The sequence below is a fragment of the Berghia stephanieae genome, chromosome 3 (assembly GCF_034508935.2).
Source record: "Berghia stephanieae isolate SIO BIC M18660-M18661 chromosome 3, UCSD_Bste_1.3, whole genome shotgun sequence".
NCBI classification, from domain to species: domain Eukaryota; kingdom Metazoa; phylum Mollusca; class Gastropoda; order Nudibranchia; family Aeolidiidae; genus Berghia; species Berghia stephanieae.
In genome coordinates, this window is record NC_088362.1 from 84279340 (window position 1) to 84295429 (window position 16090).

General features: G+C 33.1%; 1 protein-coding gene across 1 annotated transcript in view; it reads left to right on the forward strand.

The window, feature by feature from the left end:
• The window catches only part of LOC144968656 (uncharacterized), a 32638-nt gene extending 19607 nt beyond the window's left edge, over positions 1-13031 (forward strand). The window contains exon 9 of the mRNA XM_078907207.1: positions 91-13031. Within this exon, the coding sequence (XP_078763333.1) occupies positions 91-306 (216 nt within the window). The 3' untranslated portion in view covers positions 307-13031. The remainder of the gene's footprint in view (positions 1-90) is intronic.
• Positions 13032-16090: the final 3059 nt, after the last annotated feature.

Sequence of the window (16090 nt, forward strand, 5' to 3'; positions counted from 1 at the left end):
GACCTCCTCATATACATCTCTTTTACCCAAACTGTGCTCTATCCAGTTACATTTCACATGTATAAAGATGTTGTTGATTCCACCCACCAGGTGTCTCATCTACGTCGATTTAGTGCCAGGCAGTGGCAGTTGGAGGAGATGGAACCCATGGAAGATTTCAAAATTCCAGTCATACCAGTCATTGAATGCACCAATCAGCGTAGTGGACAAACATTGTCTCAAGCCTCCCTGCCTCACTGGACCAAGAGGAAGGAGCTCAAGAGGAGTAACTCATCATCCTCTCTTACACTCCGAAGATCTGTGTGAAAATATTTGAAATAAAAAAATTCTCACAAAAGTACAGTATATTTGTAATAAAATAGATAATGAATTGTTAGTCCAGAAACTTAATAAAAGATCTAATTAGCATGCAAGAGAGTTAAAACATACTTTCTGTATTTCTGTTGTCAGATGAATGTTGTTGGAAGTAGGCTGAAAAGAAAATGACTGTCGACATCATTTTACAGAATGACTTGTTGCTAAGCTTGCTGCTCCATAAATTTTACAGTTGCTGAGTGTGCCAAAAATATACAAATTGTTTGATATTGTCATGATGCAGTATTGTACAGGAGGAAAGTCTCACGATATTGAAAGTGGAAGAGATGATTTAGTTTTGAGAGACATTTGACTCATTGCTGTTTCCATTCAAACACAATTATCTCTTTTAAAAGTTTCTTGACAGGCCTTTTATTTTAGCGAAAAAGTATTAGATTTCATTTTATTAACGCAAACAGCTCTGTAGGAAATCTTTTCAAATACATTGATGTAAACAGCTATTTCTTTATTGTTGCTTCAAGTACATTTGTATGATTATGATTATGAAAATACTTCCATTGTTTTATAATCATTTGTTTTGTTTTTTTGTATCCAATTGTCTTAATCGTAACAAATAATGCATTTACAGACATTAATAATGAACGTATTTCAATTTTGTTGTAACAATCAAGATATGCTTGTCATGTCAGCAAAAATGTACGTGTTCTGGTGCTTCTATTTCTTCTTCTTGTTGTTGCTATCAATTTCTTGAGATTGTTGTATTGTTATTTTATGATGATGATATTATCATCTGTTTTCTTTTCAACTAGTAAAGATGAGCTGCCCAAATTCTCTCTCACTCTCACACCCCCCCTCTCAGTGCATTTAAAATGTTCATAAATAACTTTTATGATGTTTGGTGTCTGTTTGAAATTGTCATTGACAATTGACACTCCTTTGTTGTTTTTCAGCATTTGTGCTTTAGTTATTCAAAGATCTCATCTGTTTGTTGGGGTGAAAAATCAGCTGTATTATATAAATGTCAGCTGATTCTGTATTGCTCAATGATAACTTCAATTCAATTCATATTTTGAAATTAATTGATGATGCCTCAGTAATGACAAGAATTAGAAATAACTGTTAGAGAAGAAAGTTTTATTTGGAGATTTTGCATGTTATAAAAGTTGTATTTAAACTGGGGATGTAAAAGTCGTATTTAAACTTGGGGTTTTATATTTTGGTCCCTCATTTCCACTTAATCGAGGGATCATTTCTCTAATGTAAAAGGTTTTTAAAAATTAAAAGAAGAGAAGAAATTTAAAATGCAATGGCTGATTACAAAATCATAGATTCCGCAATGAGACGATTTTTATTTTGTCTCTTTTATTTCATCAAGATTTGCTCTCATTTCATCCCAAAAGTCTTGTATAGCTTTCTTGTCGATGGTTAACTAGGATGTGAAATCCACACATTGTCAAAGCATAAAAATGGTATTTGGGCATTGAGTTGATGAATAGTTGAAATAGCTTTACTGATTACTTAACTAATAAAACGCTTTCAGCACGATAAGTGGATATTGCGTTATACAAATGCTCAAGTTGATTTTTTGTTTTTTTTGTAATTAAAAACATTTTTTGGTACACAGCCACCAATATTAATTTTATTATAGTGTATTCTAACACATTCCAAATAACTTGTCATCATTGAGGCGAGGTTTTGAATAGAGGTTTCAATTTGAAAAGGTTGGCAGGTCTGGATAAAATGACGTGAAGGAAAATGGAATCGGGTCTTATCAATTATATATGGACCATACAACTATTGGAATCTCTTTGCATTATTCTTTTCATTTATTTATATCTGCTTTTTCAAATAAGTCAATATGATATACAAACTAAAAAATCCTGTCAACTCTGCAAATTCAGCTTCATTGCAATGTTTCAGAAGTGTTAAATTAAAATAAATTTTACAGCTTAAAACAAAAAAATAAACCCCAAAATACTCAACACAGAATGTTTCGGGCCCACCATTGTTTATCCTGACACTGACTGGACGTACAGAGACCTTTTATCCTGTTTATATGGAATTCATGTAAAGCTTTACCGCTTTGATTCGTTTTATCCTTGGCTGTAGACGGGGTTTGGACCTGAAACATTCAGTGTTGTCTTTTTTTTTTTTTTAAATTATTTTTTGAAGCTGTTGTATTCATTTTTGTCTAATGCTTTCTACAGTCCTCAACGTCTAACAGCTTAGTGTTCAATACTGGTTCCTCTTGTTTTGTCTAATTGATTATTCTGTACCTCATAAATATGTCCCTGAAAATTCATTTTGGTGCAATAATTTATACACTCATATCAACTTTTTAAATTGTTGATTTAATATGCTTTGCTCACAATTGTATTAATCATTCCATCATTTGTGTCAAATAATTTATCAAGTTTATTATAACCACAGTTACCTTGTAACTCATTTCCAATTGGGTAATACATATATATGCTTAAATAATTTACCCAGCCACACGACTCACTTGTATATGAAATATTGATGATTTGATCATTTGTTGTTTTTTTCCAAAATACTCACAAAAAAATTAGTGGTCTGTAGTGGTCCCTTAGCTTGTTGCTTGTGTCTCGTGTTTTAAAGTTTTTATTTACTTTGGTATGCCTAACTGTAACATCATTCCATTCTACTGCTGGTGCTTAATTTGTGTTCTATTTACTCTCTGTCTAAACAACAAAGCAAATTTAATCATACTCTGGAACTGTTTACCATCCAGCCTTAAAAATTCAGCATCTATAAGCATCTTAAAAGAAACTTTAAGACACACATTCAGTGGTGGGATTCTTCCTCTTCCTTTTCTTATCCTCGAATATCATATTTTGTGTTTTCGAAAAAGGACTTGGGAGGATCGCATAGTGAGAACTGCTGTTTATGTCCCTCTTTAAGTCGTGATTTTTGCACTCTCTGCAAAATTTTTGTCTGAAATCGGCCTTGGGGAGTACCCTCTCCGATTATCCCAAACATGTCCAGAACTCCTTCCTAAAGAGATAAGCTGCACAATATAAATGTACATTATTATTATTATTATTATTATTATTATTATTATTATTATTATTATTATTATTATTATTATTATTATTATTATAGGTAAATCCAAATTCAGGCAAGTTAAAGATTCTTATTGGAAAAAAGGCCATGAACCGAGATGCAATGCTATGCGAAGAAGATAATTTCTGCGACACAAAAGTACATCACTATTGAGTTATTTTGAAAATGCTTGGTTTTGCTTTTGTCTTTGACTATTACCATCACTAATTTTATTATTATTTCTAAAATAATATTCCAAACAATATGGAATTTGTCTCAGAATAATTGTTGAAGCATACAAATTCCTACAAATTAAGTGACTAACAGTTCTCAGAGCTATAACAATTCAAATTTGAATTATAGGATCCAATAGATTTCCCACAATCCCTTCCATTATGTGACCCCAGACATAATGCTGTTTTTGAGGTGTCTTTAAAAATTCTTGAATGGATTTACTTGAAAATCCTTTTATTATAAGATTTCGATATAAAGTAAATGAAATAAATTCCCATTATTCATCCCCAAGGAAGCATTTGTCTTTAGGGTCTATTCCAAGGGAAGACTGGAATAACCCATGCATCAGTGCAGGACTATAAAGTGAGCTAGGATGAGGTGACTTGCTCAAGGCCATAAAGCCTGGCTGAGAGTCGAGCTCTGTACTTTCTGGGTACAATGAAAAAAACCATGCACTGCTCCATGCTGCCTCCCTGCCAAAAATAATCCAACTGCACAGCAGAATGTAACTCGGGTGATTTGAATTGACATATCGACATTGTAAAAAATGTTATATGTAATGTCTCACCATCCTATATTAATCTAATGATATTCAATTGCTTTGTTGTTACCACCATTGACTACCACAAACACAATTGCAACCATTTGCAATTATTGTTTTACATGTAAAAATTGTTTGAATAGCTTGATCAATCCACATAACAAATAAGTTCAAGTTTCTTAGAGTCAAACAAAACTTCAAGAAAACAAAGAAAAGTGTTTTGGATTTAACAGCCTTCTTCACCCAGAAACTAAAACAGTTAAATTTAAGTGTTTTTGCAGTTGACAAAAAAAAAAAAAAGGGTTTTGAACTTGAAATGTTCTGTGTGAAGAATTTTGTTCTTTTTTGAAGCTGTTATTTTCAATTACTCAATACTTTTCACAGTCCATAGCCTTTAACAACTTATCATTCACTTCAAGTTGCTTTCAATGTCTTATTGTTCTTTTCACATTTCTAGAGCAGCTAACTCTTGTGTTGTAAAATCCTTCTGTCTCTTTTCTTTGAATGGATTTATTGTACTTTGGAGATGAGCTTCAAAACTGATTTAAAGAAAAGTCTTTGTTGTGTCTGTGGATTTAAAAACCTTGTTGTTTTACAATTGATTGTATAACAATCACATTTGATTTTGATTTTTTAGAACATTGGGCCAGCACAAAATAAAATAACTTTCTCCTTTTAGAGAATTAAAGCCTATCATAACCTCAGCCAACGGGAACATTTTATTTCCCACTGATAGTTGGCTCTTGGAATATACCACTGTTCCCTATTTGAACTAGCCTCCTTTGTTTTACTTTTTCCTGGGCTCTTTTATTGAAAAATCTAGAATTATTTTTTATTATCCCATCTTCTTTCTTTTTACTAGCGCTGAAATGTCCTAAATGTGTTTCAGTTTCTGTAAAACCTTTAAAAACAAATAAACAAACAAATCCACTGCACAAGTCTTAAATTTTAAATTTTTTCTTTTCTTTCCACAATATGTTAATCCATAACAATGTTGATATCTCTTGTTGCTTTTTGCTCAGCTAGTCACAATATTTATTTATACTCATTTATATAAATTATGCTTTATTTATATTTTCATGCATTTCATTTGATTTCATTCATTGGGTAGCCAAAAAATAATTTTTTTTCAAAAATTGAAATGTTATAATTAGACAAGATCTGTAAATCGATAAATGAAATTTTGCAGAAGACAGCTGAGATGATAAATAAGGCAATATTCCACCATGCAGGAAGTATAGTAGAATAATTCCCCAGAGAGTAATGAACAAAAATGAATAAAACAGCTTCAGAGATGAGCAAAATGTTTGACAATGAATGCCTCAGGCTCAAAACCCTTCTTCAGTCAACAACAAAAACAGTCAAAAAGGTAATAACTAATGTAAAATCCCGACCAGATAGGAGACTAGTTCCTTGTATTTCCTCTTTGGATAAACAGATAATTCCCATCTGTGTGGATTTTATGTAAAGTATGATCATTTTAATTGTTTTTGTTGATGGCTGAAGAAGAGTTTTGAGCTCGAATTGTTCTGTTTTATGTACCTATTTCATTCCTTTTTGAAGCTACTACTATATTCATCTTTGTTAAATTTTTTAAAAACAGTCCACAGCGTCTAGCAGCTTAGTTGTCACTCTAGTAATGCCTTAGCAAGCCTTTATACATTCCTTGCTGTGAATGCTTTTAGTTACATGAATACTTTCTTGCCTTTTTCCATTCTCCTATCTCCCTTGAATAGGAAATGCATCGCAACTTGATTGTTACAATTTTCAATGTTTTTAATTCATGTCACCATTGAACATTTTAGAATGGCATTGATATCAAGTTCCTGTTGTTATTAATTTGTTTTGTGTCCTTCCACTTCTTTTCACCAACATTCCATGTCAAGTTAGTTAAATAATGAAATGTGACCTTTAACTTAAGTGTGTGTCTGACCTGTAGCCTCAATGTTTGTCTAACCATTAGCCGTAATGTTCATCTGACCTTTAATCTCATTGTGTTTGATCTTTAATCTCAATGTGTATCTGACATTATTTCGGAGTAAGCTAGACAAAGAAAATTTATTTTAAAGTCAAAGTGATTAGAATTATTCACAGTTTGAGAAATTGCATCCATCCAAACATCATTAAAGCGTAATGTTTTGGCCTTAAATTTCATCATTTAGACGACTGAATTTCTGCATTTGGTTTATTCCACCATATAATATTGAGGTGAAAGGTCACTGGATCATTCCAAAGATTTTTCATTCCATTTTCATGTCGGGTTCTTCCTTTCTGTGCCAGTAACATTAAACATTCCTCCATCTTGACTGGTATATTTATTTATGTGAAAACGTTCATACACATGACTGGGTTGTACCGTAAGGTGGATTTCGTAATGCTTTGACACAAAAAAGACTGACAATAATATCAAATTGTTTTGAAGGATTCAGTTTTCCTCATTTTCTCTGGGTTTAAGAATGAAATATAATCCAAAATTTGAATGTCTATCTCCCCTCCGGAAAAAACCCAAAACAGAATAAGTTTCTCAAAGTGTCGAAATAGTGTGGACAAAGTTGACATGGTATGCTTCTATTCATATCTTTTGAGAAGCCATTTCTGTTATTTTTTCTGTGCCAGCCTTTACGTATTTTGGTTACCTGTGGTTATTTAATTCCAATAATTCTTTCAATGACTTGATATTGAAGTCTTTTTGTGTCGAGAAGTTACAAATGACCTTTCAGTCATTACACCTCATATGGGCTATGAATATTGAGCACTTTGTTTTTCTATATTCCATTTTGTCCTAAAGCCAAGTAAGAATTCACACGAACCAAACCATGCAATTGTTTAAACAACTTTTACCCCCTTCCCCTTAACATTAATTCTGTGTTAAAGCACATTTCTTTCGTGTCACTTAGCTATAATTGCCAAAAAGCCAATTATATTATTACACTTTTAAAAATCATATAAGTATCCTTCAGAGTCCCTGATTATAGTACTTCAATTAAAACACATCTATATGGAATCTAATTTTATATTTATCATCTCTAATCTGCTTCGAATGACAATAATACTTTTAATATTTGCTTTGGCAAACCTTTCCTCACACTTTAATTCAAGGCAATGATTAATCCAAAGCTTACAACTGCAAAGACTCTAAAAATTGACATAGTTTATTTTCCATACTCAACGCAAAAAACAAAACAAAACAAAACAAAACATACAATTAAAAAAACCAAAACAACAAAACCCACTCGCTGACCTTACCTATTTACCCAGAATCCAACAGCCACTTCAAATCATTGTATCATCTTATTTTACAACTATTAAACTGACTCAGTCAAAACTAAAAGTTGCTGTTGATGCTTCTTAGAGATATTATGAGTAATTTTTTGACAGCTTGTCACATTTCATTCTTTCATAGTGCCAACTTTCCACATTGACAATGAATCATTGAACTATTTCCAACAAAATGATATTTTAATATTTCTTTTTCAAAGTTAGACGATCTCCATCATGCATTTTCATCATTTAACTCAACCATAAGGGTAATCATTTCCTTTCATTCATATCCTTGACCTACTGAAATGTTTTAACTCATCTACCAGAAATTACACGTTATCAAGTCTGATGCTGCTTTTATGTTTACCAAAGTATAGTCTGGTCAGATCAAATTCAGAAATGTGTGATTGAAACAGTGCCAGACAAAGCAGAAAGAAAAATACAAGAAATAATCAACCCAAAAAACATCAGCTTGTTTCAATTACAGTTAATATTTTTGAAATTATTTTTTCTTGTATTTGTCTTTCTGCTTTGTCTGGCTATGTATCATAAACACCTTTTGGGGTTTTTATCTTTCACCAGTGCTTGCACCCAAAATATTTACTTTCATATTTTATACTTAAAAATTATCCATTTCTCTCATCCCCAATTATTTAGGAGTAGCTCGTGTTCTCTGTTTTTTGGGGTTTCTCCTTTCTTCTATATTTTGTTTTTTTCCCAAAAGCTTTCCGTATTGATGTTTTAATAAGCCTTGCTTTTGCAGCACCAAAATGTGTTGTTTTTATGTGACTATTACAGAATCTCCTGTATTAAGTGATAATAATAAAATGGAATAAAAGCCTCAATTTCATTAAAGGTGACCTGATGATCTAAACGATTTTGGGCATCCTCTTTGTCAACAAAAAAACGATGAATGAGATACTAAAAATGAACTAAAGGTGAGAGGATGGCATTGTTAAGGCAAAAAAAAGTGTCTTTAATGTCTCATTCATCTTGTTTTGTTGACAAAGGGGAAACCCGAAACATCCACATTAGGTCTTCTTAAATTAAATTGTATCTTCTATTCCATTTTATTATTGTGTTTTTAAGAAAAATTCTTTGAGCTTCAATTGTATTATTATCCCTGTTAATTGCATTCACCCAATTATGGGCCCCCCCCCCCCCCCACACCCCCCAACCCTAGACCTCAGTTGTGTAAACATCTTTTAAAAAACAAAAAACAAAGCAAATTGAAATAATAAACCCACTTCCTGAACTGTCCAAATTCACACAGACAACGATTGAGATAAATGATTAAAGCTTGTACATTTCTAAAACTTTTGTTTAATAATGATAATAATAATAATAATAATAATAATAATAATAATAATAATAATAATAATAATAATAATAATAATAATAATAATAATAATAACAATAATAAAATAATAGCCAATGCAATGAAAGAGCTGAAGTCTGATATTTTTGGAGTTACATTGCTATATTAGATTTCAGTATTATTATATTATTATTACAACTACACACTATGACCATGACACCCATGAGTTATCACCATTAGTATTATTTGATGTCAATGTTTACTGTAGAGTATTACATTTAGGATCCTTCAATAAATATAAAATACGTATGTATCACCGATTGCCATTTGGTGCACACCAGACATGCCAGATACGCAGTGTTCCCTTCCTTTGTTTTAAACTTTATTGGGTCAAGGTCATAGTTTAAATTCAAATTTCATTCTATAATGTGTCTGTATCAAGTAAGAGCAGCCTTGACTCATTTGTCTAAATGCACAGAGCACTTAATTGGGATAATAAGATATTTGAATCTGTTTCCTGTTTTTGTTAAAGACTAACTGAACTGAACGTGTACTTATTGCATCTCTGATAATACAAGTTGTTATGGGCTCGTTGTACTACTCCCAAACCAAGGCAAGATATTGTCTATTACGGCAATGTTAAATCAACCCATTATAGCTTTAGGTGATCAGACCTGCTAATATGTACACACAGATTCAACTCAGTTATTTGGCCAAACACTACTATAACTTTATTCTATTCTTTCTCATCAACATTCCATATTTTAGCCACCTCTGCCTTAATTTTTAGACAGTTAATTTTTACCCAAATGTCTTGTCATTTTGTAGACATCCATTTTTCGCAAACGTTTTATGTTGTCTCTTAAACAAAAAAATAAATAATAATAAATGATATGGAATCTTTGATGATTATCGACATTTTTTGGCCCATTAACTCAATCTGGTTTTATATTGGAATAAACAGCTGCTGAAAATTGTTTTAAATTCAAATATTCGGAGATATAAAATTTTAGATTTTTTTTTCACTTTAAGCAATTGTATTCCATTTTTTTAAACAAATAAATTGGACCTTACTTTGATATTTTTGATCAAATAAAATATTCACATGTTCAGAATCCAGATTAGCTCAACATGATACCAGTTTCTGCCAATGGGTTACATAAAAATGGTGCTTAAAGTCTTGTAGTTGTAGCTATTATCCTTTGATATTTCTGTAAGACACGTACACTGTCAGATACATTTGAGTTATGGTGATGATTTGTTGGTTTATTTATTTATCATCTTGATTATTGCTGTCATTTGAATTCATGTTCTACACAACACTGATCATCAAATCAATCATGCTCATACTCAATCTGTATATTATTGTTTTACAATATTTTGTTGTTTTATGCTCTTTTGTAATACACGCAATTTAATTTGTCCCAAACTCTTTATATTTAATTTCAATGTATGAAGTGGGTGGAACTCTCCTAAGGGCGGGGGAATTTCGACCTGCTGGTCTAGAGGATGCTTTAATTCTCCACTTTTGCTGTGTCATCTATCGTAAAACCTTTAAAAACAAACATACAATATCAATGCCAATCATCTTTGATCATTTGAATTGTGTCAAAACTTGATTAGGGTCTTTTGACCTCCCATGGTGGGCGTAGAGGCCACAATTGCTGTGTCTTTTATCCCCCTATATATGTTTTCCTTTTCCAGGTTGCTTTCTTTCCTTCTCTTGGAATAGAATTACAAAAGCTCTATCAGTACACTGATGTAGTTTTTTTTGTGAATATATTTTGTTAACATTTTGAGTGTGTATTCCCCTCAGATGGATCCTGTGTCTGGATGAGACTTTAAGATGATCTCAATGCAAGTACATTGAGATTATTATGCTCTTTAAATCTACTTCTGTTCACTATTTGAACCAGTCCCTTTAACATTTTTTTTCTCGGGTGCTTTTGATTGTAAATCAGTAATTTTTTGACTATCCCATTTTTTTTTTTTTACTGTGTAAAAACTACAATTGCTGCAGTATTAGGCAATTTGAAGTTTTAAAAATTGTATGTTTGCATAGTCTCCTTATCTATGTTAGGAGAATATAAAGAGAAAAAGTGTGTAAGAAAGCTTTGGCCTAATATGTGCATTGCCACTGCTGGTAAGATTACTTAAATTGTTCATTGTCATTATTGGACTAAAGAATTGTTGAATTTGAATCATCTTACCATGAAAAAAAATATTCTCATGTATTTAATGATGAGACCTCAAAGGGCTTATAGTAAAAACGATTCTTTATGGGCAAAGTTACGTTTGGTTAACCTTGACACATACCCAACCCATCAGTTAGAGTAGGGTACTGAATGTCTTAAATCCGAGTGACTTTCTTTTTACTTCTTGCACTGGGACACACAATTCTACTTGGCTACTACTGGTTTGGCATGATTCACTGAAGGTTACAAATACCAAAAATGTTTTCAAAGAATAAGGAATCAATAAATTTACGACATTCAGCTCTGTAATTGTATGGGTTAACCAAACGACACTCACCCTCCTATGACCCAATACTCGTTGCATGCCATCAATGTTGTATCAGTCTTTGTAAAACGGTGTTAGTCCTACATAAGCCCCCCTCCAGTATTTTTTGTTAATTCAAGTTGTTAGTGACATAATATCATAGAGTATATTAATATAATGGGTGCACTGTATGCCTAATGCTAACTATGAAAGCTTTTTTTTTTTATCAAGCATAAGAAGACATAGTGATTTGATGTAAGTTTTATTTTCCTGGCAGAATTCATACATATTCATGAGCGCTATTGCTCTGTTAGCTGTACTAAAATTATCCCATATATTCAAAAAATTGTGCTGCAATGTATAAGATAATTTTACTGAAATATCAAAATACATAATATTTATTGGGCTGCTGATGGAATAATTCACTGACAGGATCTTTTATCCCTGGCCCTCTTACATCTGTTGCCAACTTTTCTAAGTGGCTTTATGTTCTTGTCCGGGAATGAAATTTGTTTTTTTCCCAGGCTCTGGCTGGGATCCTTTTCCATTTGGGAGACAGTCCGTTGTTGGCATATTATTTTTTTCTTTCAGACTAATTTATTTATCGTGAATTGTATCACTTCGTGCATAATATGTTTTGATGGGCATCCTGTGTCTGCACCATGTGAGTGGAGTGACTCTAAGGCAGTGCACATTATTGCTGCCTTTTTTCTTAGTCGCCTTTAACCCGAGAGAATTGCAGGCGCTGAACTTGTTTTTTTTTTATATTAGGTATCAGCTTTCATAATTTTCTGAGCTTATATGACCTAAAAGATGCTAAAAATAAAAACAAACTGGATTTTAATTTTAAAATGACCAAAAATTGTGATATTTTAGTTTTGTCCCCTCTAAGAATCTATTTCCATTGACTTACCCAAATTTCATATTTTCAATATCTAAATTACCCGTCCATAATACCGTTTTGTGGAGATGGGTAACATATGCATTTGTTTCATTCATTCAGGTAAATTATTCAATGTTTTGAGTCAATGGATTTTTGTAATCCAACATGTCCTCATTTCATTTAAAAAAAATCCTAATTCTAGAACGCCCAAGTTTTACACTACAGTTTACGGAATTAATGCATTGCAGTTTTCCGTTAATGTAATTAAAGGTACACTCAGATTAACAGGGGTCATTTTGTCTCAAGGGGAAACTTTACCTCTGTGAATTTGGAGCATTTTGAATAATCTCAGCTTTGCTGTAGTTACAGTTACAGTACTAGCTGGATTCTAGCATACTCTGCAATACAAGAAGGAGCTAGGTGACCAAATCTATTGGTCACCTCCCATGATCATCAGATTTCAGCACGCTTGGATTCTAGCTCGCAATTCTGCTTTGCTAGAATGCAGTATGTACAGTATTATTTTCCCGGTTGAAAGAATTGACTTTATAAAGGAAATAATTTCCACTAAGTCAAATATACTCTTGATTGGTACAGAATTAAAGAGGCAAAGTTTCCAGTACAAGGCAAAGTAACTCATTTGATGGTAACTGAAATCATTAGTATTATGACAAGTATTGCAGTTTGACGTTATATTGATTTTTTAAATGTTTGTTTCTGTGGTTTTTCTCACTAAGCCAGGCTTATTTTACCATTTATGTATTAAGAATTTTATTTCTTTGTATTCCGTTTTTAAAAGCTTTTTTATTTAATCTTTTATCCTAGTCAGCTCTCGCAGCCTTCAGTATTTATCAATATCAGCTTACATTTATCATTACGTTTTGGCAACATTCCCAATAAAGACATTAGCAAATTAATTTCTTTGCCTTTCTTTTAAAATATTACGAGTCTCATGCTAAGAATTATTAACGGTTGGTGGATGAAATTGGATGGGGTATTTTGATCTCCCATGGTGGTCACTCTGCTTCATCTTCTATCCCACATGTCTGTTTTCTCTTTCCATGTTGCTCTCGTATGAGTTTTTTCCTGGTCCCAACAGGGATCCTTATTTGAAAGTGAGGCAGTTAAATGTATAGTTATTTTTTTTTGAACGATTTTTCCCCCTTGTAAATCATCTCTGTGTTATGTATTTTTATAGTTTAAAGTTTTGAATATATTGTATTTTGTAAGCGTTTGGGTGTATCTTTCACAGCGAGATTCTTTGCTTGTGCCTGGGTAGGACTTAATCAAAATAGGCATATTGACCAGTCCTTTTGTCTTACTTTGCGTTTGGTGCTTTAAACCAGATCTCGGTGGGGATCTGCGGGTGGTTGGATGGGAGCATCACCCTTGAATCATATACCTATGATGTTCGCATGGGTGTACGATCCGATAGTGATGTCGTTTCTTCTTCTCTTTACTAGCCTATCCTGCTTCTTTGGTTTGTGATTGTATTTTTGACAGGGGATATTTTTTTTTCTGTAAAACTTCTGCCTGTTTGTTCTTGGTTATTTATAATTTAGCTTATGATATCTTTAGGTTATGATTTTGATTTACATTTGTACTATTTTTGTTAGATTGCTTGTTTTTTTGTTTCAGCGGTCTCTCATATAACCCCAATTGTGTTGGAAGAGACCTAAAGCAACAAACAAACAAAAAAAGCGGTGGGGATCCTGACCTCTAGTGGGCAGGGAGGTACTTACTGTGTCTTCTTTCCCCTTATATCTGTTTCCAGCATGCTTTCTGTCTTTGTCTTTGAATGAGATTACTTGGTTTTGTCCTGGCCCTGGCCGGAGTCTTGGCTGGGAGGGAAACAGTCAAATGCATAGTTATTGTTTTGGGAGATGATATTTTTTTTCCTTGTAAATCATCTCTCTGTTATGTATTATTATATTTGTAATTTTGAATGTATTATGTAAGCATTTGAGTGTATTCCTCTTTGTTGGGTTTTGTGCTTGTGTCTGGATGAGACTTATAGGTGATCTCAAACTAAGTACATTGGTGGTAAGCTCTTGGAATCTACATCTGATCCCTATTTGTTCCTAGTTCCCCTTTGTCTTACTTTTTCTTGGGTGCTTTAATTGTAATTCTAGAACTTTTTACTATCCCATTTTCTTCCTTTTTACTGGCGCTGATATAACCTAAATGTGCTGCAAGCGCCGTAAAACCCTTAAAAACAAAAACAAACAAACCAGATCTGGTACCATCCCCCTTTCATCATCTTTTTTACTAGTGCTTAAATGACCTCACAGTGAGACACATGCTGTAAAACCTCTAAGAACAAATTGGTAGCGAATTCTCCAAATGGTGAGAGATTACCTCCCATAGTGGGTAGGGAAGTTACTTGCTTTGTCTTCTATCCCCCTATATCTTTTTTCAGGGTTGCTTTATGTCTTTGTTTTGAAATAAGATTACTTGGTTTTGTCCTGGCCCTGACTGGAGTCCTTTGCTGAAAGGGAAACAGTCAAATGTGTAGTTATAATAAAGTTTTGCGAGATATTTTTTTCCCTTGCAAATCATCTCTCTACATCTGATTGTATTCCTTTCAGTGGGGTCTTGAGCTTGTGTCTGGATGAGACACTGGATGATACTTAACAAAGCACATTTAAATTTATAGTTTGCTTTTGCTGGTCGGGGTCTTTTGACCTCCCATGCTGGGCAGGGGGTCACTTGCTGTGTCTTCTATCCCCCTTTATCTATTTTCCGAGTTCCTCTGTCTTCGTCTTGGAATGAGATTACTTGGCTAGTCCTGGTCCTGGCTGGTCCTTGGTTGAGAGGGAAACAGCCAAATGTATGGTGGTAGTTTTGGGAGATTTTGTTTTTTGCTTGTCAATCATCTCTCTGTTATATGATGATAGTCGCATTTTTTTTTTTTGGATCATATCTTGTTAACATTTGAGTGGATTCACTTAGTGGGATCCTGTGTTGGTGTTTGGATGAGACGTTTAGATGATCTCAAATTAAGTACATTGATGGTATTCTCTTTGAACCCACATCTGTTCTCCATTTGAGCCATTTCCCCTTTGTCATGCTTGTTCTTGGGTGCTTTAATTGTAAGTCTAGAATTCTTTTACTTTCCCATATTCCTCATTTTACTAGGGCTGATATGACCTAAATATGTTGCAAGCGCTGTAAAAGCCTTAAAAACAAACAAACAATTTGCTCTTGGTATCTACTTCTGTTCCCTATTTAAGCCAGTTCTCATTTGTCTTACTTTTTTACTGTCACTGAAATGACCTACATGTGTTGCAAGCGCTGTAAAATCCCTGAAGCAAACAAATAAATTTTAAGGGGAAGGGAACATTGGCCATCCCTAGGTCAGTGGACTCGACATCAGTCCACAACCTTGTTATCTCCTCTATCAATCCCCTAAATCATTTATCCTTTCCATCTGGCTTTCTTTGTTTTGGAATCGGGTAACTTGATTTCACCTTTTTTAAAAATATGGTGTAATATCCACTAATAACCAAAGGGTCCCAAGCCAGCAGCAATATAAAAATTGCAGAAAGAGACATCACAATATAAGACTATAAGGTTATATTACAATTTCTTTTGACAAAGTCAACCTTATATCCAAGCATGGTGAGAAAATGTGAGTAAAGAGTGTTTTCTAAGGATCCATCTTTGTGCTTCGACAATTGGATTCGAACCGGGGACGTACAAATCAAAAGATAGGTGTCACATCACAAAACCACAAGGCCAAAGAGATGCATGTTTTGTTTTTTTACAAAGTAGTCTGATGTGAAAGTCTCTTTAGAGTCTGATAGGCCAGGGAGTTTCTGGACCTTGGGTCTATTACATAGTACTTTCTGACAAATTAAAAAAGGATTCAGCAAACCATATATATATATCAATTTTTTTTTCAATTTGGTCAATTTGTACCATTAGAAATGGACAAACAGCAATTAAATAAAAAAAAAGAAGCCAACAACAGAAA